This window comes from Oncorhynchus mykiss, chromosome 22, assembly GCF_057628025.1.
Source record: "Oncorhynchus mykiss isolate SJ-2025 chromosome 22, ASM5762802v1, whole genome shotgun sequence".
NCBI classification, from domain to species: domain Eukaryota; kingdom Metazoa; phylum Chordata; class Actinopteri; order Salmoniformes; family Salmonidae; genus Oncorhynchus; species Oncorhynchus mykiss.
Window position 1 is genome coordinate 34,042,079 of NC_143043.1, and position 26,165 is coordinate 34,068,243.

General features: G+C 44.3%; 1 protein-coding gene across 2 annotated transcripts in view; it reads left to right on the top strand.

Moving 5' to 3' along the window:
• The window catches only part of epha6 (eph receptor A6), a 220,750-nt gene that overhangs the window by 36,008 nt on the left and 158,577 nt on the right, over positions 1 to 26,165 (top strand). For both annotated transcript variants that reach the window (XR_016490605.1, XM_036959046.2), the window contains exon 2: positions 5,799 to 5,863. Coding sequence is in view for 1 of the 2 variants with exons in the window: in XM_036959046.2 (XP_036814941.1) it covers positions 5,799 to 5,863 (65 nt within the window). In the remaining variant the exon portion in view is untranslated. The remainder of the gene's footprint in view (positions 1 to 5,798; positions 5,864 to 26,165) is intronic.

Sequence of the window (26,165 nt, forward strand, 5' to 3'; positions counted from 1 at the left end):
AACAAAATGCATGGTATTTTCAAATGCCAGGCATGTTACAAATCACGTCCTTGCTACATTGGCTGGACATACTATAGAGCAAGTTAAAGTGTACAAATATTTGGGTGTGTGGGTTGATGATAAGCTGAGCTTCACTGTGCATGTAGAGAACTTGATAAGGAAGCTCAAGCTGAAAATAGGACTTTATTACCGGCATGAAGCTTGTTTTTCTTTTGAGACCAGGAAGGAGCTGGTACGATGTACATTACTGCCGGTTTTAGATTTTAGTGATGTTATATATATATATATATATATAGGCTTGTACTCGGGATCGAGGTGGAGGGTCTGTGGTATGGGGCGGTGTTTCACAGCATCATCGGACTGAGCTTGTTGTCATTGCAGGCAATCTTAATGCTGTGCGTTACAGGGAAGACATCCCCCTCCCTCATGTGGTACCCTTCCTGTAGGCTCATCCTGACATGACCCTCCAGCATGACAATGCCACCAGCCATACTGCTCGTTCTGTGCGTGATTTCCTGCAAGACAGGGATGTCAGTGTTTTGCCATGGCGAGCGAAGAGCCCCGATCTCAATCACATTGAGCACGTCTGGGACCTGTTGGATTGGAGGGTGAGGGCCCCACAGAAATGTCCCGGAACTTGCAGGTGCCTTGGTGGAAGAGTGGGGTAACATCTCACAGCATGAACTGGCAAATCTGGTGCAGTCCATGAGGAGATGCACTGCAGTACCTAATGCCACTGTTACTTTTGATTTTGACCCCCAGTTCAGTATTTATTTTTATTTTATTCTGTGTTTTTTTTGTTGTTCATCTTCATCAAGGGATCCAATAATTCTGGACTTCACTGGATATTGTATGGACGGTGTTTTCTTTTAAACTATGTATTTGCACTGTCTCACTTAGCATAGATCATACAGTAATTACCCTACAGTATACAGGAAAATCAACGAACACATACACACCAAACTCTGGCCTAGAGTTCTATGCTACCTGCTGGCTTGTTTGATAGATACAGCTTTTTGGCATAGATCTTCATATTGTAGCAGAGAAGCTTCAAGTATCCCCAAATGCCTGCGTTCTTGGTACCTGCTTTCAATGGTTTTCTTGCCCCTTTGCTTTTGTTGACGTAGATAAATTCATCCATCCCTATCCTGGGTGCTCTCCATACCGTAACACTGGTGGTTGTGCCACAGCTCCTGGCTTGATCCAGAGCAGATGGTTTATTGTCTGTCACTGCTGTGTGGGTGGCTGCTGTGTGGGCTTGCTGCTGGGGGGGCTGGCTGCTGGGGGAGCTGGCTGCTGGGGGGAGCTGGCTGCTGGGGGGGGGGGCTGGCTGCTGGCTGGGTGGCTGGCTGCTGGCTGCTTGGTGGCTGGGTGGCTGGCTGGGTGGCTGCTTGGTGGCTGGGTGGCTGCTTGGTGGCTGGCTCGCTTCTGGCTGGCTGGCTGGGTGGCTGGCTGCTGGCTGGCTGGCTGCTGGCTGGCTGGCTGGCTGCTTGGTGGCTGGGTGGCTGGCTGCTGGCTGGGTGGCTACTTGGTTGCTGGCTGCTGGCTGGGTGGCTGCTTGGTGGCTGGCTGGCTGCTGGCTGGCTGGTTGGCAGGCTGCTGGGTGGCTGGCTGGGTGGCTGGCTGGCTGGCTGGCTGGTTGGCTGCTTGGTGGCTGGGTGGCTGGGTGGCTACTTGGTGGCTGGCTGCTGGCTGGGTGGCTGCTTGGTGGCTGGCTGGCTGGCTGGCTGGCTGGCTGGCTGGCTGGCTGGCTGGGTGGGTGGCTGGCTGGGTGGCTGGCTGCTGGCTGGCTGGCTGGTTGGCTGGCTGCTGGGTGGCTGGCTGGGTGGCTGGCTGCTGGGTGGCTGGCTGGGTTGGTGGCTGGCTGGCTGCTGTGTGGCTGGCTGGGTGGCTGGCTGTGTGGGTGGCTGCTGGGTGGCTGGCTGGCTGCTGGGTGGCTGGCTGTGTGGGTGGCTGCTGGGTGGCTGGGTGGGTGGCTGGCTGGCTGCTGGGTGGCTGGCTGCTGGGTGGCTGGGTGGGTGGCTGGCTGGCTGCTGGGTGGCTGGGTGGGTGGCTGCTGGCTGGCTGGCTGGGTGGCTGGCTGGCTGGGTGGCTGGCTGCTGGCTTGCTGGCTGGGTGGCTGGCTGCTGGGTGGCTGGCTGGGTGGGTGGCTGCTGGGTGGCTGGGTGGCTGGCTGCTTGGTGGCTGGCTGCTTGGTGGCTGGCTGGGTGGCTGGCTGCTGGCTGGCTGCTGGATGTCTGGCTGGGTGGCTGGCTGGCTGGCTGGCTGCGGTGGCTGGCTGGGTGGTTGGCTGCTGGGTGGCTGGCTGACTGCTGGGTGGCTGGCTGGCTGCTGGGTGGCTAGCTGGCTGCTGGGTGGCTAGCTGGCTGCTGGGTGGCTGGCTGGCTGGGTGGCTGGCTGCTGGCTGGCTGGGTGGCTGGCTGGCTGGGTGGCTGGCTGCTGGGTGGCTGGCTCACAGGGGACTGGGGAATGGCGGACTCAGTGAAAAGAGCATTTTGCTTATTATGACCGACACATATCTGGCAGCACACAGACGTCTTACAGCCTGCGCCACACACACTGACAATACACATACAAGCTCATAAACTGATTGGACAGTTTCTGTCAGAAATGCTCTGTCAAATACACTGGCTTGACACTCGTGCATGGGAAATCTCCCTTTTCTGCTAGTGTATGATATTAATAGTGATGCACCGATATGACATTTTTGGCCGTTACCGATATCCGATATAAAAATAATTTAGCAACCTTTTAAGCATTCTAGTACAATTTAAATAGTTAACACATACAAATGGGCTCAGCGGTCTAAGGCACTGCATCTCAGTGCAAGAGGTGTCACTACAGTCCCTGGTTCGAATCCAGGCTGTATCACATCTGGCTGTGACTGGGAGTCCCATAGGGCGATGCACAATTGGCCCAGCATCGTCCGGGGTCGGCCGTCATTGTAAATAAGATTTTGTTCTTAAGTGACTTGCCTAGTTAAGTAGAGGTTACACACACACAGGCCAAATAGTTATTTTGTTGCCATTTACGTATGTCCCCTTTACCAGTAAAACATCATAAAAACCTATTTCTTTCACTTACTTGCTGTGCTGTTTCGTTGTTAATTCGTTCAGTCGTTTCATTCTCAACCAGAATTTCTATGGAACGTCGTTTGGGTCTTTGCGTGTCAAATAACACTATTTGATGAGTCAAATAAGCTTGTTGACCAATCAGGACCTGAATATGGCTGCACGTCACATAATAATTTAACGCATTCATTCATTTTTTACGTAGTTATTACACATTGATTACACTCAATCATTCCATATGTCACAACGATTCATCGATATATATATATATGCTATGATGCTGGGAAAGTTGTCTCGCGCACCTATTGTGCTGGTCGTTAAAAAAGCTAGCTAGCTCATGGATGCAAACAATGTTCTTCCCCAAAAATATATCAAAACGACATCTGTTTCAGTTGCTATCGTTACCGAGCTGACTATATAGCTAGGTGTCATCTAAATTAACCCTTTATAAGACAGTTCTTATTTGATTAATGGTGGTCGGACCCATCTATGTGAAGCTAGTCACAATAAGGATTAGGCACAATAGTGGAACAACTCATAACCCGGTCCGGTCGAGCCTCACTAGCCAGATGAAGCTAGCAGGCTGCTTATAGCTTTGGGCAACAGGGTTAAGTAGCTGGCTAGCTATTTCTTTTTCATGAACTTAAGTTCAAGTTCAGTAGGCGAATAACAAGTGGCTACCTAGCTATTTCTTACACAAGGATTCCTAAATCATTGCTAAGAATAATGAAAATGACTGCAGTTTCTACTGGTCATTGTTTTCAGGCTGGTTGTATGGTGCTAGCTAGGTACCAAGCTAAAGCTAGCTACCCCAGAAGTTGTGGTCGAACAAATAATGCTTTATTACCAACGCGGTATTGTAAACACATCGTTCATGGCCAGTGTTGGCTTGTTTGCAGACTTTTTTGTACATCTTTGACAGTGCTACTGATAGTAGTGGTGGCGCTTGCACTTGCAAATTCAGAACACACAACATTCTATAATAGAACTGTTATTTGTCCTGTCAAATAGTGTTATGTGGCGTGTATCTTTTTGGACACGCAAAGACCCAAACGGTGTTCCATAGTATGTCGTGAAGCTAATAGCAGTGATGTTATTACTGTGTCACTCCGGTAAGGCAACATGAGTACCGGTGCTCGACCAGTCCGTGAAAGCCAACATCACCCACGACAGAGATCGGTTGATTGTCAAGGGCAATGAATTCCATTATCTTGGTATTAATGGATTTCACCTTTTGAGGCATCTCACAGAAATGTTCTTACTCTTTCAAATGACTGCTCGACTTGTTGACTACTCGATCCACACAGCAGACATTGTGGGCTAGGTTAGGAATGCTGTGTTGCACGTGTTTGTCATTTTTACGTGGCGTCATTACGTCATGTACCTACGTTATATAGGTATGCATATAGGTCAGCTTTGACATTTGGTTTGCACATCGGCGTTAAACTAGATTTCAGCCTATACCGATGTTAGCATTTTTAGCTAATATTGTCCGATTCCGATATGTTCACCGATATATTGTGCATCCCAAGATGAGAACCATGTTATATTGTGTTAAGGTTATTTCAGCTCTAAAGAAGAGACATAATAATGCAGATAATTAAAAATATATATTCTTATAAGATCCATTGTTATTGTATTTTTTTACCTTTTATTTAACTAGGCAAGTCAGTTAAGAACAAATTCTTATTTTCAGTGACGGCCTAGGAACAGTGGGTTAACTGCCTGTTCAGGGGCAGAACGACAGATTTGTACCATGTCAACTCGGGGATTTGAACTTGCAACCTTCTGGTTACTAGTCCAATGCTCTTACCACTAGGCTACCCTGCCATATAAAGCTGAAGGTAACATCTCTTATCCTTCCACCCTCTGCTCAGAGTAAGGGAGATTATTATTCAGTTATTCTAAAAGTTGCTTAATGACATTCTGATCGTAAATGGTGAAGTCTGCTGACGTGGGAGTCACCGATAGAGATTGAAAGATGTTTTAGAACTATGTTGACACAGACTCAAGTTCACAGTATTGTCAGCCTGGAGGAGGTGAACTTGTAATATTGACAACGTGATAAGCGTCAATATACTAACGCTGACTTGTCCTCCTGACTTTCACTCTCTCTTACAGTCAACTATTATGAAAATACTACTTTCACAATCACAAATCCATGTCCCAGTATTTCCATGTATTTTTGATCAGACGTCTCAAGGACCTGTTTTGTGTTTCTCTTACAGTGAAAGCTATCAACAGAATCTACCAGAATCAGTGCTAATTTGAATACAATTTGCATGCTGTATGTAATGTATACATAATGTACATGAATTACAGTGCTCCATTTCACGTTGAATAGCCGCCGGATATTACACTGAAATGCTTCAGGACCAAGAGATGGGTTATTTGTAATCTTATCTCTGGGGACAGACAGGAAGTCCTTATTGTCTGAGCGAAAGTGAAAAAAAGCCTGTGAATGGGAGAGGATATGAAGGAGATAGATTGCAGTCAGATTGCTGTCAACAGTCTCTATCAGGGCTAAATTGTGTTGTTCAGCTCTGAAATGATGCTTTACTAAAATGGACATGCAAATATTAATCTGGGGGGGGGGGAACTCATTTTTGTTAAGCTACAGAAGTCTAAATGAGAATTTATGAGCAATATTTCAATTACTGATGCAGAAACAGGGAGGTATGTATATCAACATTATGCTAATGGTTGTGGTCTCCTGTTCTGTTTCAGTGGTACTGCTGGACACCACGTCTGTTTTGGGAGAGCTGGGATGGAAGACCTATCCCATGAATGGGGTAAGTGTGTGTGCTTGCTTGCGCGCACGTGCCTGTGTTAGCACTGGGACGATAAACCAAAAATGATCGACACCGATCACTTGTCACAGACATTTTGCTGATATCATTCATTACGATAAGTAGCCTATACTAGAGAAATGTGGAGTTTGAAATGAAGCAAGTTTGCTAATATGTGTGATTGTTAATGGGACAATAGATGGTGATACAACCATCAAACTAGTAGTAGTAGTTTAAAGGATCATTTAAAAAACTGTGGTGCACATTAATGTTATATACTTATTGTTCTATTTATCGTTATCACATCCATTCAGGCAATTTATCGCAGTATGGATTTGTGCCCATATCCACTAGCTCTACCGTGCATGTGATTCACTGCTGCACCCAGTAATGCCGTTTGTGTGGAGGATCCCACAGTTTATTCACAAACATAATGTCTTGGCTTGATCAATACCCAATCAATCATATTGATCAGCAGATGTGATAACGACCAATAATAATCCGATTCCCAGGTCTGTTTTATTTCCAGACCTCTAGAGAGAGGATAGTGAGTGAGATAATTAGCACAAGTCTCGAAGGAAAGTCTCACATTCAATCTATTTTCAATTTCCACCTTCACTTGATACTAAAGGGCCATATAAAGTTATAATGGACTCTTTCAATGTGAGTGAAAAGAAACGATTTGGATTTGTTCACTGTGGGATGTCTGGTACGAGCATGGCTGTGTCTAGCGTGAGGTGGCTGTCGCTTGTGTGTGAATAGATTGGACGGCTGACTGTCCATTCACGCTGGGTTATGACAAGAAGTCCTTGGTCTGTTCAGATTAACTATTGACAAACTGTTTTCCTTGTAGCTCTTTAACTCTTCTCTCTATCCTCTGTCCCCCCCTGTCTCTCTATCCTCTGTCCCCCCCTGTCTCTCTATCCTCTGTCCCCCCTGTCTCTCTATCCTCTGTCCCCCCCTGTCTCTCTATCCTCTGTCCCCCCCTGTCTCTCTATCCTCTGTCCCCCCCTGTCTCTCTATCCTCTGTCCCCCCCTGTCTCTCTATCCTCTCCCCCTGTCTCTCTATCCTCTCCCCTCTGCCTCTCTCTCCTCTCCCCCTGCCTCTCTCTCCTCTCCCCCCTGTCTCTCTCTCCTCTCCCCCTGTCTCTCTCTCCTCTCCCCCCTGTCTCTCTCTCCTCTCCCCCCTGTCTCTCTATCCTCTCCCCCCTGTCTCTCTATCCTCTCCCCCCTGTCTCTCTATCCTCTCCCCTCTGCCTCTTTCCCCCCTCCCCAACTATCGCTCTCCCCTCTGTCTCTCTATCCTCTCCCCTCTGTTTCTCTATCCTCTCCCCTCTGTCCCCCCTGTCTCTCTATCCTCTCCCCCCTGTCTCTCTATCCTCTCCTATCTGTGCCCCTGTTTTTCTGCCCTTTTCTCTATCTTCACCTCTCTGAAAGGTCCTCTGTCTTTCTATGTCTACCGCTCTATTTTCTCTACCCCTCTGTGCATCTCGATCTTCTCTACCCCTCTGTGTATCTCTTTGCCCCTGTCTGTTTTTTCTTTGCTCTGTCTGCTGGTGTCAGGAGAGGAGAGGGGATTACACCATGTAGCTGGTTGTGACAGCCAGAGGCAGCAGAGAGAGAGAAGACCTGTCCTGTCTGCAGCTTTGACTCCATGATTAAGCTGTCAGACCCCTCTGCTCTGTCTCTCTCTCCTCTTCCTTTCACTCCTCTCTCCGCTCTCATCCTTTGCTCTCCACGGAAAACAGTTTGCCGATGAATATTTAACAAGGCACGTTAAGAGGGGCAGCTAGAGAAAGGGAAGGAGGTCTGGAGGGAAGAAGGGAGGTCTGAAGGGATGGATGGAGGGGGGTAAAATAGTCCCTTGCTACCTGGCGGAAGAGAGCAGTGAATCCCCTGTCTATTAGACACAGTCAGATATCTGAGCACGGCAGGTCGGAAGCATCTAGCTCTAACACGTTATCATACAGGACATTATTGACTATGGTTATGCATACCTGTGAGGAACTATCTCTGTAGGTCTCTGTAGATAACAGGTGTTTTGAAGATGAAATTACTGGTACACTCACTGTCTCAGACTACATACAGTGAGGTCCGAGGAGGTGTGGTAAAGTATATGGCCAATATACCACGGCTAAGGGCTGTTCTTAGGCACGACGCAAAGCAGAGTAGATAGATATATATTACAGTGCATTCGGGAAGTATTCGGGAAGTATTCAGACCCATTGACTTTTTCCACATTTACGTTACAGCCTTGTTCTAAAATGGATTATATTGTGTTTTTCCCATATCAATCTACACACAATACCCCATAATGACAAAGCCAAAAACAGTTTTTTAGATTTATTTTTGCAAATGTATATAAAAAAAAAATGTATATAAAAAAAAGTATTCAGACTCTTCACTCAGTACTTTGTTGAAGCACCTTTAGCATCGTTTACAGCATAGTCTTCTTGGGTATGATGCTACAAGCTTGGCACACCTGTATTTGGGGAGTTTTTCCCATTCTTCTCTGCAGATCCTCTCAAGCTCTGTCAGTTTGGATGGGGAGCATCCAACCTGAATCAACAGATTGACCTGGAATACTTTTCCAACAGTCTTGAAGGAGTTCCCACATATACTGAGCACTTGTTGGCTGCGTTTCCTTCACTCTGCGGTCCGACTCATCCCAAACCATCTCAATTTGGTTGAGGTCGGTGGATTCTGGAGACCAGGTCATCTGATGCAGCACTCATCACTCTCTTTCTTGGTAAAATAGTCATTACTCAGCCTGGAGGTGTGTTGGGTCAATGTCCTGTTGAAAAACAAATGATAGTCCCATTAAACCCAAACCAGATGGCCCTTGCTACATATTCGTCGCCAGACCCACTGTCTCCAGGTCATCTATAAGTCTATGCTAGGTAAAGCTCCACCTTATCTCAGCTCACTGGTCACGATAACAACACCCACCCATAGCACGCACTCCAGCAGGTATATCTCACTGGTCATCCCCAAAGCCAACACCTCCTTTGGCCGCCTTTCCTTCCAGTTCTCTGCTGCCAGTGGCTGGAACGAATTGCAAAAATCGCTGAAGCTCAAGGCTTTTTTTTTCTACCTCACTAACTTTAAACATCAGCTATCTGAGGAGCTAACCGATCGCTGCAGCTGTACATAGTCCATCTGTAAATAACCCACCCACCCAATCTACCTACCTCATCCCCATATTGTTTTTATTTACTTTCTGCTCTTGTGCAAGTAATAAAACTGGTGTGCAAATCATCATCTGCTCATTATCATCTTCTCATCTATCACTCCAGTGTTAATCTGCTAAATTGTAATTACTTCGCTACTATGGCCTATTTATTGCCTTACCACCTCACGTCATTTGCACAAACTGTATATAGACTTTCTTTTTTTTCTATTGTGTTATTGACTGTACACTTGTTTATTCCATGTGTAACTGTGTTGTTTGTGTCGCACTGCTTTGCTTTATCTTGGCCAGGTCGCAGTTGTAAATGAGAACTTGTTCTCAACTAGCCTACCTGGTTAAATAAAGGATAATTTTTTTAATGTATTTTTTTGATGGCGTATCAATGCAGAATGCTGTGGTAGCCATGATGGTTAAGTGTTCGTTGAATTCTAGAGAAATCATAGACATTGTCACCAGCAAAGCACCTCCACACCTTAACACCTCCTCCTCCATGCTTTACGGTGGGAAATACACATGCAGAGATCATCCGTTCACCCACACCGCTTCTCACAAAGACACGGCGGTTGGAACCAAAAATCTCAGATTTGGGCTCCAGAACAAAGGACAAGTTTCCACCGGTCTAATGTCCATTGCTCGTGTTTCTTGACCCAAGCAAGTCTCTTCTCATTATTGATGTCCTTTAGTAGTGGTTTCTTTGCAGCAATTCAAACATGAAGGACTGATTCACACAGTCACTTCTGAACAGTTGATGTTGAGATCTGTTACTTGAACTCTGTGAAGCATTTATTTGGGCTGCAATTTCTGAGGCTGGTAACTCAAATGAACGTATCCTCTGCAGCAGAGTTAACTCTGGGTTTTCCTTTCCTGTGACGGTCCTCATGAGAGACAGTTTCATCATATGTCTTGATGGTTTTTGCGACTGCACTTGAAGAAATGTTAAAAGTTATTGAAATGTTCCGTATTGACTGACCTTCATGTCTTAAAGTAATGATGGACTGTTGTTTCTCTTTATTCTATTCTATTCTTGCCATAGTATGGACTCCAAATAGGGCTATCTTCTCTATACCCCCCTAACTTGTCACAACACCACTGATTGGCTCAAATGCATTAAGAAGGAAAGTAATTCCACAAATTAACTTTAAAAAATATATATATATATTATTTTACACATTTTACCCCCTTTTCTCCCCAATTTCGTGGTATCCAATTGTTAGTAGTTACTATCTTGTCTCATCGCTACAACTCCCGTACGGGCTCGGAAGAGACGAAGGTCGAAAGCCATGCGTCCTCCGAAATCCAACCAAGCAGCACTGCTTCTTAACACAGCGCGCATCCAACCCGTAAGCCAGCCGCACCAATGTGTCGGAGGAAACACCGTGCACCTGGCGACCTGGTTAGCGTGCACTGCTCCTGGTCCGCCACAGGAGTCGCTAGTGCTCGATGAGACAAGGATATCCCTACCGGCCAAACCCTCCCTAACCCGGACGATGCTAGGCCAATTGTACACCGGCTGTGACAGAGCCTGGGCGCAAACCCAGAGTCTCTGGTGGCCCTAGACCACTGCGCCACCCGGGAAAATGAACTTTTAACAAGGCACACCTGTTAATTGAAATGCATTCCAGGTGACCATCTCATGAAGCTGGTTGAGAAAATGCCAAGAGTTTGCAAAGCTGTCATCTTGGCAAAGGGTGGCTACTTCGAAGAATCTCAAATATAAAATATATTTTGATTTGTTCATCACTATTTTGGTTACTACATGATTCCATATGTCATTTCATAGTTGTGATGTCTTCACTATTATTCTACAATGTAGAAAATAGTCAAAAATAAATAAAAACCCTTGAATGAGCAGGTTTTCTAAAAATGTTCTGGCACTGTATACATATTATATTACAGCCATCTTGGATCTACAGATAAACACACTATCCATAGACTACCTTTAACAGACACTGATAGCTTTTTAAAGATGTGAACATCAAGACAGCCAACTTCTTTTAGCGGTGGTATTATTCTCTACTATAGAAAACAAGCTTAGCCAAGTATCCAGTGTGTTACTTCCTTTTAGAGTGGTGGAAAAACATCAAGTTCTATCCTCTTGGTTTACAGCTTCTGGTGTGAAGTCCGAGATATGGGCTCAGACGATTCCCTGCTACTGCTGGTTGCATTGTGTTGTTGCCTTTTCTATTCCAGGCCTAAGACGGAGTGTAAAGGGGCTTTACTCTTGTTGGGGTGCAGGCAGCATAGAAACCTGATTTAGCTGTCAGTTGAAGCACAGTGCACTCTGTAGTGTTGCTTAGATAGCACCCAGCTTGACAACATAAGTAGGGCCCTATGGAAAAGCCTTTCCTTCTACCAGACGACGACTTTTCATTAGCATCATCGCTAACGGGTACACAAGGTGGTAGACCCGTGCACCGCACATACACAGACGGGGAATTCTCGTTGCCTTTTCAGAAAGCTGCAGGAAATACGAGTCACTGATTAATTCTATTCATGTCTTATGACAAACTTGGGCAAGTTGATACATTTTAAATACATTTAGTTGATTTGGGGACACTTATCTGGACACTTATACGTCCTCCAACGAACCATTAAACAGGCAAAGTGTCAATACAGGACTAAGTTCGAATCCTACTACATCGGCTCTGATGCTCTTCGGATATAGCAGGACTTGCAAACTATCACGGATTACAAAGGGAAACCAAGCCGCGAGCTGCCCAGTGATGCAAACCTACCAGATGAGCTAAATACCTTCTAAGCAGGCTTCGACGCAAGCAACACTGAACCATGCATGAGAGCACCAGCTGTTCCGGACAAATGTGTGATTACGCTTTCCACGTTCAATGTGAGTAAGTCCTTTAAACAGGTTAACATTCACAAGACCACAGGGTTAGATAGATTACCGCAACGCATACTCGGAGCATCCGCTAACCAGCTGGAAAGTGTCTTCACTGACATTTTCAACCTCTTCCTGTCCCAGTCTGTAATACCTACATGTTTCAAGCAGACCACCATAATCCCTGTGCCCAAGAAAGCGAAGGTAACTTGCTTAAATGACTACCGCCCTGTAGCACTCACATCGGTAGCCATTAAATTATTTGAAAGGCTGGTCATGGCTCACATCAACACCATCATCCCAATTACCTCGTACCCCTGCACATGGACTCGGTACTGGTACCCCGTATATATAGCCAAGTTATCGTTACTCATTGTGTATTTGTTATTACCTATTATTATTAGGTGTTTTATTATTCCTCTATTTTATTTCTCTCTGCGTTATTGGGAAGGGCCCTTGAGTAACCATTTCAATATTAGTCTGCACTTGTTGTTTACTAAACTTGTGAGAAATAAAATTGTATTTTATTCCCTAAGTTAAATAAAATATTGTATATTGTTGAATTCCGTTATAATGTCTGGATTCCGTGATTTGGTCCGGGTTCTCCGCGTCGCAGATTTTATAGGGCTCTACATAAGCATGGGTAGCACGTAAGAAATCATCCTAAAACTGTGGTTAATTCACTGCTAATGGTGTGTTTGTTTTGATTATCAAGGCTACCTGGGAATATTTTTTAATTAATGTGAAAATGTGTCTTAGGCTCAGTGTGAGACAGCTTCTATCAATTAATTAATTGTGCCTCAGCAGCCCCCATCACTGGAATGCACTGGCTAATGAACATGCATCATCCAGGCTTCACAGATACACACACACACACCCAAGCACACCCACACATTCACATGTGTGTGCACACACACACATTCCCACACACACACACCCAAGCACACACACACACAACCATATATGCAAAACCATATTTACATTCTGTAGCAGAGATCCAGCCTCGTTAGTGGACATCCCACTACAGGTTTTACTGGCACTTTGATTATTAGTGACTTATTCTGCATCAAAAGTACAGAAAATAAAGGTTTTGGAATTATTCCACTGGAAAGGGATATGTAGAAGATTCATGTATTTGTTAAATGAGCTTACAGATTCTGCATATAGATTCATAATTACAAAATGTAATCAAATTCACAATGAACTTACAGATTCTGCAAATAGATTCATAATTACAAAATGTACTCAAATTCACAATGAATTTACAGAGTCTGCAAATAGATTCATAATTACAAAATGTACTCAAATTCACAAGTCAAGGTTTGGTTATTACCAAAAAAACATCAGCAAGAGAGGAGATGAAACGGGGACACAACATGAGTAATCTCTCAGAGATTTCTATAAACAGAACTGTTAACGTAGAATCTTTAGGGAAGGAACGGGATGCGTGGGATCATTTTCAGCATAAGTTCCATTGCTTTGGACAAATCACAATTTCACAGGTGTTAGCATTTTTTAAATTTCGTAAGGGGAAGGGGCATTCAGGTGGAGCTCCTCGTTCTAGCATTTCTGGATCCCTTCTCTTAACACATATGGACCCAGAACTTAATAGAGCAGCTGACCAATTACACAATGCTTTTTAGTTCTGGGTTAACCGAGATTAGGGGCGGCTAGAGCGTCGGGCCAGTAACTGAAAGGTTGCTGGATCGAATCCCCCAGCTGACAAGGTAAAAAAAAGAAGTTGTTCTTCACCTGAACAAGGCAGTTAACCCACTGTTCCCCGGTAGGCCATCATTGTAAATAATAATTTGTTCTTAACTGACTTGCCTAGTTAAATAAAGGTTCAATAAAAACATAAAAATGAGGAGAGGATTTGAAATGGCAGGAAAGGGGAGAGGAGGGTATGTCTGATATGTCGTCTGTCTGCTCCACAATAAGCCCCTCTCAGCCCCAGCAGACAGACAAACCGAGTCATTTCCCTGGAGTGGCGCTAGAGACACAGGCTCTGTTTATTTATTAAATTACATAAAGCAGCTTTAAGGGATTAAAAAGCCTAATGTTTTCCTTTGTTTCTGCTAAACACCTTTCTAATACAGCTTTACATGGCGGAACTCAAAGCATGATGGTTGTGTCTCATGAAGAGAAGCACTAATCCCATTTACATCTGTTCTAGTTGTCAGCTGTTGCTAGAGGCAGGGAGGTGGGATACCTTCCTGCGGGGGAGAAAAACTGGGTTACATAACTGAGTTTACACAACATTGGCATGCCTTTGTGACAGACTGAGTATTAAACCCGTGTCGCCTGTGCAGCAACACAAGACTGTCTGATGTCACACTGAGCTGAGACCTATAGGCATTAGCACACGGAGCTTAAGCAAGTCTTCCGGTCTCAGGCAAGGCTACTCATCTCATGTGCACCGTTCCCTGAATTACCTTGGTAACACTGCACAGTGAAGAAACTCCATAATTCCCTGGTTCCCTATGGAGACGTCTGCCTGCCTGTTGTGGAGAGGAAGTTATTGTCCATTTCCTGCATGCTTTCAATGGCCTTCCCTTCCATCAGCCAGCCAGCTGTGTGATGCAACATGATAATACCCAGCTGGGTTATTGTGTTCCAACACAACACTGAGGCAGGCTAATCTGGATAAAGTCTTGAACAAATCCCTGTGTCAGTCTGGACACACACACAGTACAAATCACAATGTTAGTTTGTGAGTGTTTAATACCAATACTACCAGCCTGAAAACAATGACCAGTAGAAACTGCAGTCATTTTCATTATTCTTAGCAATGATTTAGGAATCCTTGTAAGTATTATCTAGGTAGCCACTTGTTGTTCACCTATTGAAATTGAACTTCAGTTCGTGAAAATAAATAGCTAGCCAACTATTTAACCCTGTTTCCCAAAGCTAACGTTATAAGCAGCCAGCTAGCATCATCTGGCTAGTGAGGCTCGACCGGACTGGGTTATGCGTTGTGAACACAATAAGGGTTAGGCACAAGTAGATGAGGTAGATGAGGTATATACCTATATGACGTAGGTAGATGAGGTACATACCTATATAACGTAGGTAGATGAGGTACATACCTATATAACGTAGGTAGATGAGGTGCATACCTATATAACGTAGGTAGATGAGGTACATACCTATATGACGTAGGTAGATGAGGTACATACCTATATAACGTAGGTAGATGAGGTACATACCTATATAACGTAGGTAGATGACGTAATGACGCCACGTAAAAATGACGAACACGTGCAACACAGCATTCCTAACCTAGCCCACAATGTCTGCTGTTTGGATCGAGCAGTCAACAAGTTGAGCAGTCATTTGAAAGAGTAAGAACATTTCTGTGAGATGCCTCAAAAGGTGAAATCCATTAATACCAAGATAATGGAATTCATTGCCCTTGACAATCAACCGTTCTCTGTTGTGGGTGATGTTGGCTTTTGCCGACTGGTCGAGCACCGGTACACACTACCAAGTGTGCTATTTTTCAAATATTGCCCTACTGGAGTTACACTGTAATTGCGTCACTGCTATTAGCTTCACGACATACATACTATGGAACGCCGTTTGGGTCTTTGCATGTCAAAAAAGATACAGTAGCGCTGTCAAAGCTGTACAAAAGCCGACCCCGGCTAAACCCGGACTTCACTGGGCCACCCTATGGGACTCCAATCACGGCCGAATGTGATACAGCCTGGATTCGAACCAGGGACTTTAATGATGCCTCTTGTACTGAGATGCAGTGCCTTAGACCGCTGCGTCCATGTGTGTGTGTGTGTGTGTGTGTGTTAACTATTTAACTGTACTAGAATGATTAAAAAGATGCAAACATTTTAAATATCGGTTATCGGTATTGTTTTTTTGGGGCATGGAAAATATTGGATATCGGTATCGGCCAAAAATGTAATATCGGTGCATCACTATTGTATAGAAATGCAGTAAATGACTTTCAACTTAGAATTCTTGTGAGGTACTGTATTGTTTCCATCCCTTAGATAAGCGTACTGAGGCAGTATATCTGGGCCGGTTCTGCTGCTGCCCCCTACAGAGATGGAAGATTAAATAGTATCAATGATTTAGCTTGTGACTGGCTTCATCTGACCAAGGTGTGTGTGTGTGTGTGTGCGCGTGCGACCTCTGCCATAACCAGCTTGTAAGCTGAGCCAGGGGAAGACTTAATTGGCTCATTTCTTGTCATGGACTCACCGGGCTAGCTCCTAATACACTCCCTAACCACCAGACTGATGGCGAGCTGTGTGTGTGTTCGTTTTGTGTGTAGCAGGCAGTGAGACAGATTAACAGGGTTTTATCAGGACCACTGGGCAGCAGTGAGAGGAATATGTAGATTTAGGGAGGAGCTGAGAGATGCAAATGAGGGAGCAGAAAAACATATAATTTCTTCAGGATGGGGCATAAGGTTCAGACAGATTGTGTCATTTCCCACTCAGTCAAGACAAGGATGCTCTCCCTCCATTTCTCCTTCTCTTCCTCTTCTTCCAGCGCTCCGCTCTTCCCCTTCTCCCTCTCCTTCTCTTCCCCCTACATCTCCCCTCTTCCTCTCCTCCTCCCCCTCTCTACCCATCTCTCCCCCCATCATTGACGTCAGTACTGGAGAGGAGATGGAAAGGTAATCCGCACTGGTTGTTCAAGTTCCCACCTGGGTGACCGAGCCCTCAGCCCAACACACACACACACACACGCATGCACAAGCACAACACAACACTGCTGGAGCATCCTGTTCTAAATGCATAGCCATCCAGAGTTGCAGGCAGAGGCAGAGATTGTGTGTGTGTGGGGAGGGGGGGGTCTGACTGCTGTTAGACTGTTAGTCTCCAGCACTACACACACAGCTCAGCTCTAAAGAGACACTGCTAGCTGGAGGCACACCAAGGTCATGCTGCTGGAGGTCTATGAGTCAATGTTTTTACTCACCCACACTGTACTTACAGCAGTAAAAACAGATCAAATCCACTGCTGTTGTAAGGGCATGTAAGACAATCATAGAATGTTGTATTACCTTATTATAAAGATCTTATTCTGATATTTTTACTGAGCCCTTCATCTAACCATATAAACACACAACTATTCAATCCTAAATGGATGACCTCTCCTATGAGTTGATTATTATTCCTGTCCTCTCTATCCCTCCGTCTCCGCCTATCCAATTTCCGTCTCCACCCCGTCACACCCTGACCTTCTGACAGTGCGGCGTCTGATCATCGCCCAACAACCAATGACAGGCCATTAACATACTGTACTGAAACTAAAGGGCACAGTGTCTCACAGACAGGATATAAAACATGGACATTATCAATATTCGCATGCAGCTTCTAGATGTAGCAGAGATCTGAAATGGTTCACAGAAATGTCTCATATCAACTGATTTGGAGCCACATGTTGACTTGTTTCGTGGTTCGACCACTGCTTGCTATACCAGAGAAATGCCTGGGGGCATTTTGAAAGCAACTCTCGCCTCCAGAATTCAATCTGAACATGAGTTGGTGTTGCTCTGGTTGGTGTTGGGAATGGATAGCCTCTGTTCTGCTCCTGCTACATGGCTAACGGGATGGCAGGAGGAGGAAATTGATAATGCCCTCCCTCCCCTCCCTCCCTCCCTCCCTCCCTCCCTCCCTCCCTACGTAAACAGGTGTATCCTCTGTCACCACCCAGGGATTAACTGTTAGCCTCCCTTCCACCATGCTTTACCATACCACACCACACACTGTGAATCTTAATTTCCCTTCTCTCCATCTTGATCTCTGTCTTCTCATCTCTCTACCTCTCAATCGCTCCCACTCTCTCCCTTTTTCTCTCTCTCTCTCTCTCTCTCTCTCTCTCTCTCTCTCTCTCTCTCTCTCTCTCTCTCTCTCTCTCTCTCTCTCTCTCTCTCTCTCTCTCTCTCTCTCTCTCTCTCTCTCTCTCTCTCTCTCTCTCTCTCTCTCTCTCTCTCTCTCTCTCTCTCTCTCTCTCTCTCTCTCTCTCTCTCTCTCTCTCTCTCTCTCTCTCTCTCTCTCTCTCTCTCTCTCTCTCTCTCTCTCTCTCTCTCTCTCTCTCTCTCTCTCTCTCTCTCTCTCTCTCTCTCTCTCTCTCTCTCTCTGTGATGTAACATTAGTGTTTATCTACTGTGAGGAGATAGATGGAGAACAGTCAGCTGGAGATGATCTCTTCACCTGAAACATTTATTCTGCTCCACTAGGAGACGAGGCGAAACTGGAGATTCTAGATTGTTACTTAAGCATAGATGCTTAAGATATAGATGCTCCTGCTCTACCCTTCTTCCCGTCTCTCTCTCGCTCTCTCTCTTGCTCTCTCTCTTGCTCGCTCTTGCTCGCTCTCGCTCTCTCTCTCTCGCGCGCTCTCTCTCGTTTTCTCTCGCTCTCTCGCGCTCGCTCCTTTGATTGATCTCTCTGGTCTGTAGGCAGGTCATTCTATTGTGTCCTGCTTCATTTCCAGTAAAGACAGTTTAACCAGGGCAGACTGTAGTCAGATGGGTTCTGTTCTGCTGGGGACGTCAGAGCCAGGCTGTTGCTGAGAGAGGCACACAGTCCTCTGGGAGAACGGGACGGGAGGAGACATGCATTGACACAGACAGACAGACAGATGAGGAGGGGACAGAAACACACACAAACACTCACAGACATGGCTGCTCCAATCTCTCCCTTTCTTTCCATTTTCTCTCTTTACTCTCTCTCTCACTCTCCCTGTCCCTATCTCCTTCCTATTTTCCCCTCCCTCACTCCTTCCCCTCTCTCCTTGTCCTCTCACTTTCCTCTCTCCTCTCTCACTCTCCCTCTGTAGGACAGACATCCTCTTTCTGAGAACTGAGTACAACAGACTGTGAAAACAACAGTAGCATGTCTGTCCATCTCTCTGTCTGTCTGTCTGTCTTTCTGTCTGATACAGCTCAAGGCTATATTATGATGTCTTGGGGTTTGTAGGTTCAGGATGTGACATACACTACATGACCAGAAGTATGTGGACACCTGCTCATCGAACATCTCATTCCCAAAATCATGAGTATTAATATGGACTCCATATCCTCCACTCTTCTGGAAAGGCTTTCCACTAGATGTTTGAATATTGCTGTGGGGACTTGGTTTCATTTAGCCACGAGCATTAGTGAGGTCGGGCACTGATGTTGGGCTATTAGGCCTGGTTCGTAGTCGGTGTTCCAATTCATCCCAAAGGTGTTCGGTGGGCTTGAGGTCAGGGCTCTGTGCAGCCCAGTCACGTTCTTCCACACCGATCTAGACAATCCATTTTTGTATGGACCTCGCTTTGTGCGCGGGGGCATTGTCATGCTGAAACAGGAAATGGACTTCGCCACAAAGTTGGAAGTACAGAATCGTCTAGAATGTCATTGTATGCTGTAGTGTTGATTTCCCTTCTCTGGAACTAAGGGGTCTAACTCGAACCGTGAAAAACAGCCCCAGACAATTTTTGTTCCTCCACCAAACTTTACAGTTGGCACTATGCATTCGTGCAGGCAGCGTTCTCCTGGCATCCTCCAAATCCAGATTAGTCCGTCGGACTGCCAGATGGTGAAGCGTGAACACGTTTCCACTGCTCCAGAGTCCAAGGCGATGAGCTTTACACTCCAGCCGACGCTTGGCATTATGCATGGTGATCTTAGGCTTGTGTGCGGCTGCTCGGCCATGGAAACCCATTTCATGAAGCTCCCAATGAACAGTTCTTGTGCTGATGTTGCTTCCAGAGGCAGTTTGGAACTCTTTAGTGAGAGTTGCAATTGACGACAGATGATTTTTCCGCGCTTCAGCATCCGGCGGTCACGTTGTGTGAGCTTGTGTGGTCTACCACTTCACGGCTGAGCTGTTGTTGCTCCTAGACGTTTCCACTTCACAATAACAGCACTTACATTTGACTGGGCAGCTCTAGCAGGGCAGAAATTTGATGAACTGACTTGTTGGAAAGGTGGCATCCTATGACAGTGCCATGTTGAAAGTATCTGAGCTCTTCAGTAAGGGCATTCTACTGCCAATGTTTGTCTATAGAGATTGCATGGCTGTGTGCTCGATTCTATACACCTGTCAGCAACGGGCGTGGCTGAAATAGCCCAATCCACTAATTTGAGGAGGTGTCCACATATTTTTGAATATATAGTGCATCTTATAAGCATAAAATCAGTTGTGTTGATATAGACATTCACCTGACTGTGTGACCTGATGTAATCTATACGCTTGGCTGCACCCTACAGTCATAGCCGGCAGGCACTTTTCACTGTGTGTGTGTGCGTGCGTGCGTGTATTTGTGTGTTCTCTCCAGGACAACACCGTTGCATACAGCCGTCACTCTGATCCCACATCAGTCAGAGCTGACTGCGCCACACATTCACATTCCAGACTGCTGCTGCTTCCCTGCCGCTCCTCCCTCTCCTCTTCAGCTAAAATAGATATGTAAAATGTCAACCTCTTTCCCCCTTTTTGCCATGCAGAGTTTGACTCAGCCTGGATAAAAAGAAAGGTATCTTTGCTGTCTGCTCAGACAAGATCTAGGGAAGAGAGAGCGGGGGAACGACTTCTACAGTTTTGAGAGAAGAAAAATACCTCCTTCGCAACAAGAGATGGAGGACAGGGTTCATGACCTTTAGCTTTGTTCCTGTAGGCTTTTCTGTTAAAAGACTTCTTAGGAAGAGGCGTCCCATCAACGGGACAGTTATAAATCATGCAGCGCCTTGTGTCACCAGCTCAGATTTTAGAGAAACAACAAATGTTGATACATATGTGACTTATATCGGCTGAAAGCTTAAATTCTTGTTAATAGGGGGCCGAATACTTTCGCAAGGCACTGTAACTGCACTGTCCGATTTACAGTAGCTATTACTGCAAAAAAATGCCATGCTATTGTTTGAGGAGAGCTCCTAACAACAAAACACTTTTTTCACAGTGATAGGTTTGATAAATTCACCTCTTAAGGTGAAATGTGGACTTATATTCTAAAATCTTTCTCTGATGTATCATCCAAAGTGTCCCAGAGATAACGTGAAGTGTCATTTTGTTAGATAAAATCCTTTTCATAACCTAAAAAGGGCCATATAGCATGCACGATCGATTTTGTATTTACACTTATTCAATTAGCAAAGAAAGGAATCTGTGAAAATCGAACCCTAAATTGTTGTTTCAACCAGTCAAATCACATTCGTATGTATTCCTCAGAGATCCTAGAACATAACCAGACTTCATTATATCATTCGGGGTGTAGTATATCCTATAGGACACCATAGGAGAGCGATTCCTTCATTGCACGCCGATGACGCGGGCAGTCTTCACTTGAGCGACTCTAACTTTGTCAAATAAACCAATCGGGGTCAAACAAAGCTAGCTAGATAGCCAATGAGCTGTGCTTTACGGGAGTAACATGTAGCTACTAACCTTGTGCGACGGAATGCCTTTTCCTTTTGGACAACAATTATAAGAATATTCAGAGTTATAAGGTTATGAAAACTTGTTGCAAATGTTGAACTTACAATTTGGCTACTAATACTGGAAAAGCTAAATCAAAGTCCAAGTATACAGATTTGACGATATTCTTGCAGAAAAAATGTAATATGAATGCAAATGTCTCCTTCACTATTTGCCCAAATGGTCCTGGGTGACTTCACACTAAATGTCATGTAGTTCGCTCATACTTCAAGATATCCGTCTAAAACTTGACGCATACACTGCTGCCCTCTTGTGGACACCATCGGAATTACAACCAGAGTGATGGGTGGAACAGGGACCTTTCTGTTGCATTTCAAAGATGGTGGTAGAAAAAAAGGTTGTTTTTTTCTTTGTATTTTCTTCTACCAGATCTTTGTGTTATATTCTCCTACATTCAATTCACATTTCCACAAACTTCAAAGTGTTTCCTTTGAAATGGTAACAATAATATGCATATCCCTGCTTCAGGGCCTGAGGTATAGGCAGTTTGGTTTGGGTATGTCATTTTAGGCGAAATTGAAAAAAATGGAGCTATCCCTAAGTTTTTTTTTTTTTTTAAGGGCTTAGTCTGTGTGCCGGATGGGCAGATTTTGCACTTTTGAGACATATTCCATTGATTCCATTGGGCTGGGGAAGTAAATTAAGCACAGCTAAAGGATTTTAAAGAAAACAAATGCTATTTGTACTGGAGTTAATATCAGACAACTCTGACAATAGGGGGTTCTTTGGGTGATGATACATTTTCTTCACGGATATTTTCACTAGAGGTCGACCGATTTTATGATTTTTCAACGCCGATACCCATTATTGGAGGACCAAAAAAGCTCATACCGATTAATCGGCCGATTTTTTTTATATTTTTTTATTTATTTTTATTTGTAATAATGACAATTACATCAATACTGAATGAACACTTATTTTAACTTAATATAATACACCAATAAAATCAATTTAGCCTCAAATAAAATGAAACATGTTCAATTTGGTTTAAAAAATGCAAAAACAAAGTTTTGGAGAAGAAAGTAAAAGTGCAATATGTGCCATGTAAAAAAACGTTTACGTTCCTTGCTCAGAACATGAGAACATATGGAAGCTGGTAGTTCCTTTTAACAGAAGTCTTCAATATTCCCAGGTAAGAATTTTTAGGTTGTATTTATTATAGGAATTATAGGACAATTTCTCTCTATACGATTTGTATTTCATATACGTTTGACTATTGGATGTTCTTATAGGCACTTTAGTATTGCCAGTGTAACAGTATAGCTTCCGTCCCTCTCTCTACCTGGGCTCGAACCAGGAACACAACGACAACAGCCACCCTCGAAGCAGCGTTACCCATCGCTCCACAAAAGCCGCGGCCCTTGCAGAGCAAGGGGAACAACCACTCCAAGTCTCAGAGCGAGTGACGGTTGAAACGCTATTAGCGCTCACATCGGTTACACCAGCCTAATCTCGGGAGTTGATAGGCTTGAAGTCATAAACAGCTCAATGCTTGAAGCACAGCGACGAGCTGCTGGCAAAACGCACGAAAGTGCTGTTTGAATGAATGCTTAAGTGCCTGCTGATGCCTACCATCTCTCAGTCAGACTGCTCTATCAAATTATAGACTTAATTATAACATAATAACACACAGAAATACGAGCATTAGGTCATTAATATGGTCGAATCCGTAAACTATCATCTCCAAAACAAGACGTTTATTCTTTCAGTGAAATACAAAACCGTTCCGTGCTTCATCTAACGGGTGGCCTCCATAAGTCTAAATATTCCTGTTACATTGCACAACCTTCAACGTTATGTCATAATTATGTAAAATTCTGGCATATTAGGCAGGCCAAACTGTTGCATATACACTGACTCTGCGCGCAAGAGAAGTGACACAATTTCACCTGGTTAATATTACCTGCTAACCTGGATTTCTTTTAGCAAAATATGCAGGTTTAAAAATATATACTTGTGTATTGATTTTAAGAAAGGCATTGATGTTTATGGTTAGGTGCAGTCGGTGCAATGATTGCGTTTTTTCCACAAATGCGCTTTTGTTAAATCATCCCCCGTTTGGCGAAGTTGGCTGTCTTGTTAGGAAGAAATAGTCTTCACAGAGTTTGTAACGAGCCAGGTTAGCAGGAAATATTAACTAAATATGCAGGTTTAAAAATATATACTTGAGTATTGATTTTAAGAAAGGTTTTGATGTTTATGGTTCGGTACACATTGGAGCAACGACAGTCCTTTTTCGCGAATACGCACCGCATCGATTATATGCAACGCAGGACACACTAGATAAACTAGTGATATCATCAACCATGTGTAGTTAACTAGTGATTATGATTGATTGATTGATTGTTTTTTACAAGATAAGTTTAATGCTAGCTAGCAACTTACCTTGGCTTCTTACTGCATTCACGTAATAGACAGTCTCCTCGTAGAGTACAATGTAAGGTGGTTAAAGCATTGGACTAGTTAACTGCAAGACTGAATCCCCGAGCTGACAAGGTAAAAATCTGTCGTTCTGCCCCTGAACAAGGCAGTTAACCCACTGTTCCCAGGCTGTCATTGAAAATAAGAATGTGTTCTTAACTGACTTGTCTAGTAAAATAAAGGATAAATAAAGGTGTAAAAAAAAATGGACAAAACGGTGTCCAAAAATACCAATTTCCGATTGTTATGAAAACTTGAAATCGGCCCTAATTAATCGGCCATTCCGATTAAACGGTCGACCTCCAATTTTCACTTATGAACAAATGTATAAAATGTCAAAGCTTAGACCATTTCTGAACTAGTTATCATTTGCTCTTCCTCTCACTCTCTCTCTGTTTCTTTCTCGTCATTTATCTTGTCTGTGTGAACTGTAGGAGTTAGTATTTGGGCTTGGCTGCATTAACATTCCCCTTCACACTGTATTATTGTAGTTAATGTGGAGCAGATGAGTGTTGACTGTAGCGTGGGAGGAGAGTAGCATCTCTCTCTTCTCCATCCTACCATCCATATTAATACAGGAAGAAGAGACCAAACATAAGACAGAATGCACAATGCGCATTTCAGATATGCTAAGCTTTCAGTCGAAAGTGACCTAAATCAGACGCTGTATAAGAGGACAAAGTGATATAAGTGGCCATCAGCCAATGGGGTTTGACTCGTAAGCGACAGGACAGATGATTGATGGGACCTGAGTCCCGCCCCTCTGAATCCTCAAAGGCTGTGATAGATGCTGAGATGAAAGGCTCTTTAGATTCCATTCGCTCACAGCTGGCCACTTGCTCCTATCGATCTGGCTGATGGGGGTTTGGGGTTCTGTGTGTGGGGGGTTGGGGAGATGGAGGACCAGTGTGTATTCCTTCTATTTGTTTTTCTGTGATGGATATCTCCCTACAAAGCAGAACAGACAGAGGGATCCTTTTCCAATCTGATTAATGACAAGATCTAAAACAATAGGATTTTTAAAAGGGGGATGTAACACACAGGGAGGATTGATGTTTAAATGTCCATTTAGGAACACACAGAAACAGCCTTTTCCTGTCGGAGCCTTGTGAGGAGATCAGTGCCGCCAGCATACCAAATATCCTCCTCTGGGAGAGCATCGACTGGACCCTGCTGTCTGACACACACACACACACACATACACATACACACACACACACACACATACATACAGTGGGGCAAAAAAGTATTTAGTCAGCCACCAATTGTCCACTTAAAAAGATGAGGCCTGTAATTTTCATCATAGGTACACTTCAACTATGACAGTCAAAATTAGAAAAATGAGATTTTTAATGAATTTATTTGCAAATTATGGTGGAAAATAAGTATTTGGTCAATAACAAAAGTTTATCTCAATACTTTGTTATATACCCTTTGTTGGCAATGACAGAGGTCAAACGTTTTCTGTAAGTCTTCACAAGGTTTTCACACACTGTTGCTGGTATTTTGGCCCTTCCTCCATGCAGATCTCCTCTAGAGCAGTGATGTTTTGGGGCTGTTGCTGAGCAACACGGTCTTTCAACTCCCTCCAAACATTTTCTATGGGTTTGAGATCTGGAGACTGGCTAGGCCACTCCAGGACCTTGAAATGCTTCTTACGAAGCCACTCCTTCGTTGCCCGGGCGGTGTGTTTGGGATCATTGTCATGCTGAAAGACCCAGCCACGTTTCATCTTCAATGCCCTTGCTGATGGAAGGAGGTTTTCACTCAAAATCTCACAATACATGGCCCCATTCATTCTTTCCTTTACATGGATCAGTCGTCCTGGTCCCTTTGCAGAAAAACAGCCCCAAAGCATGATGTTTCCACCCCCATGCTTCACAGTAGGTATGGTGTTCTTTGGATGCAACTCAGCATTCTTTGTCCTCCAAACACGACGAGTTGAGTTTTTACCAAAAAGTTATATTTTGCTTTCATCTGACCATATGACATTGGTAGAATCTTCTTCTGGATCATCCAAATGCTCTCTTTTTGCTCACCGTTCTTGTGATCATTTTGACCCCACGGGGTGAGATCTTGCGTGGAGCCCCAGATCGAGGGAGATTGCCAGTGGTCTTGTATGTCTTCCATTTCCTAATAACTGCTCCCACAGTTGATTTCTTCAAACCAAGCTGCTTACCTATTGCAGATTCAGTCTTCCCAGCCTGGTGCAGGTCTACAATTTTGTTTCTGGTGTCCTTTGACAGCTCTTTGGTCTTGGCCATAGTGGAGTTTGGAGTGTGACTGTTTGAGGTTGTGGACAGGTGTCTTTTGTACTGATAACAAGTTCAAACAGGTGCCATTAATACAGGTAACGAGTGGAGGACAGAGGAGACTCTTAAAGAAGAAGTTACAGGTCTGTGAGAG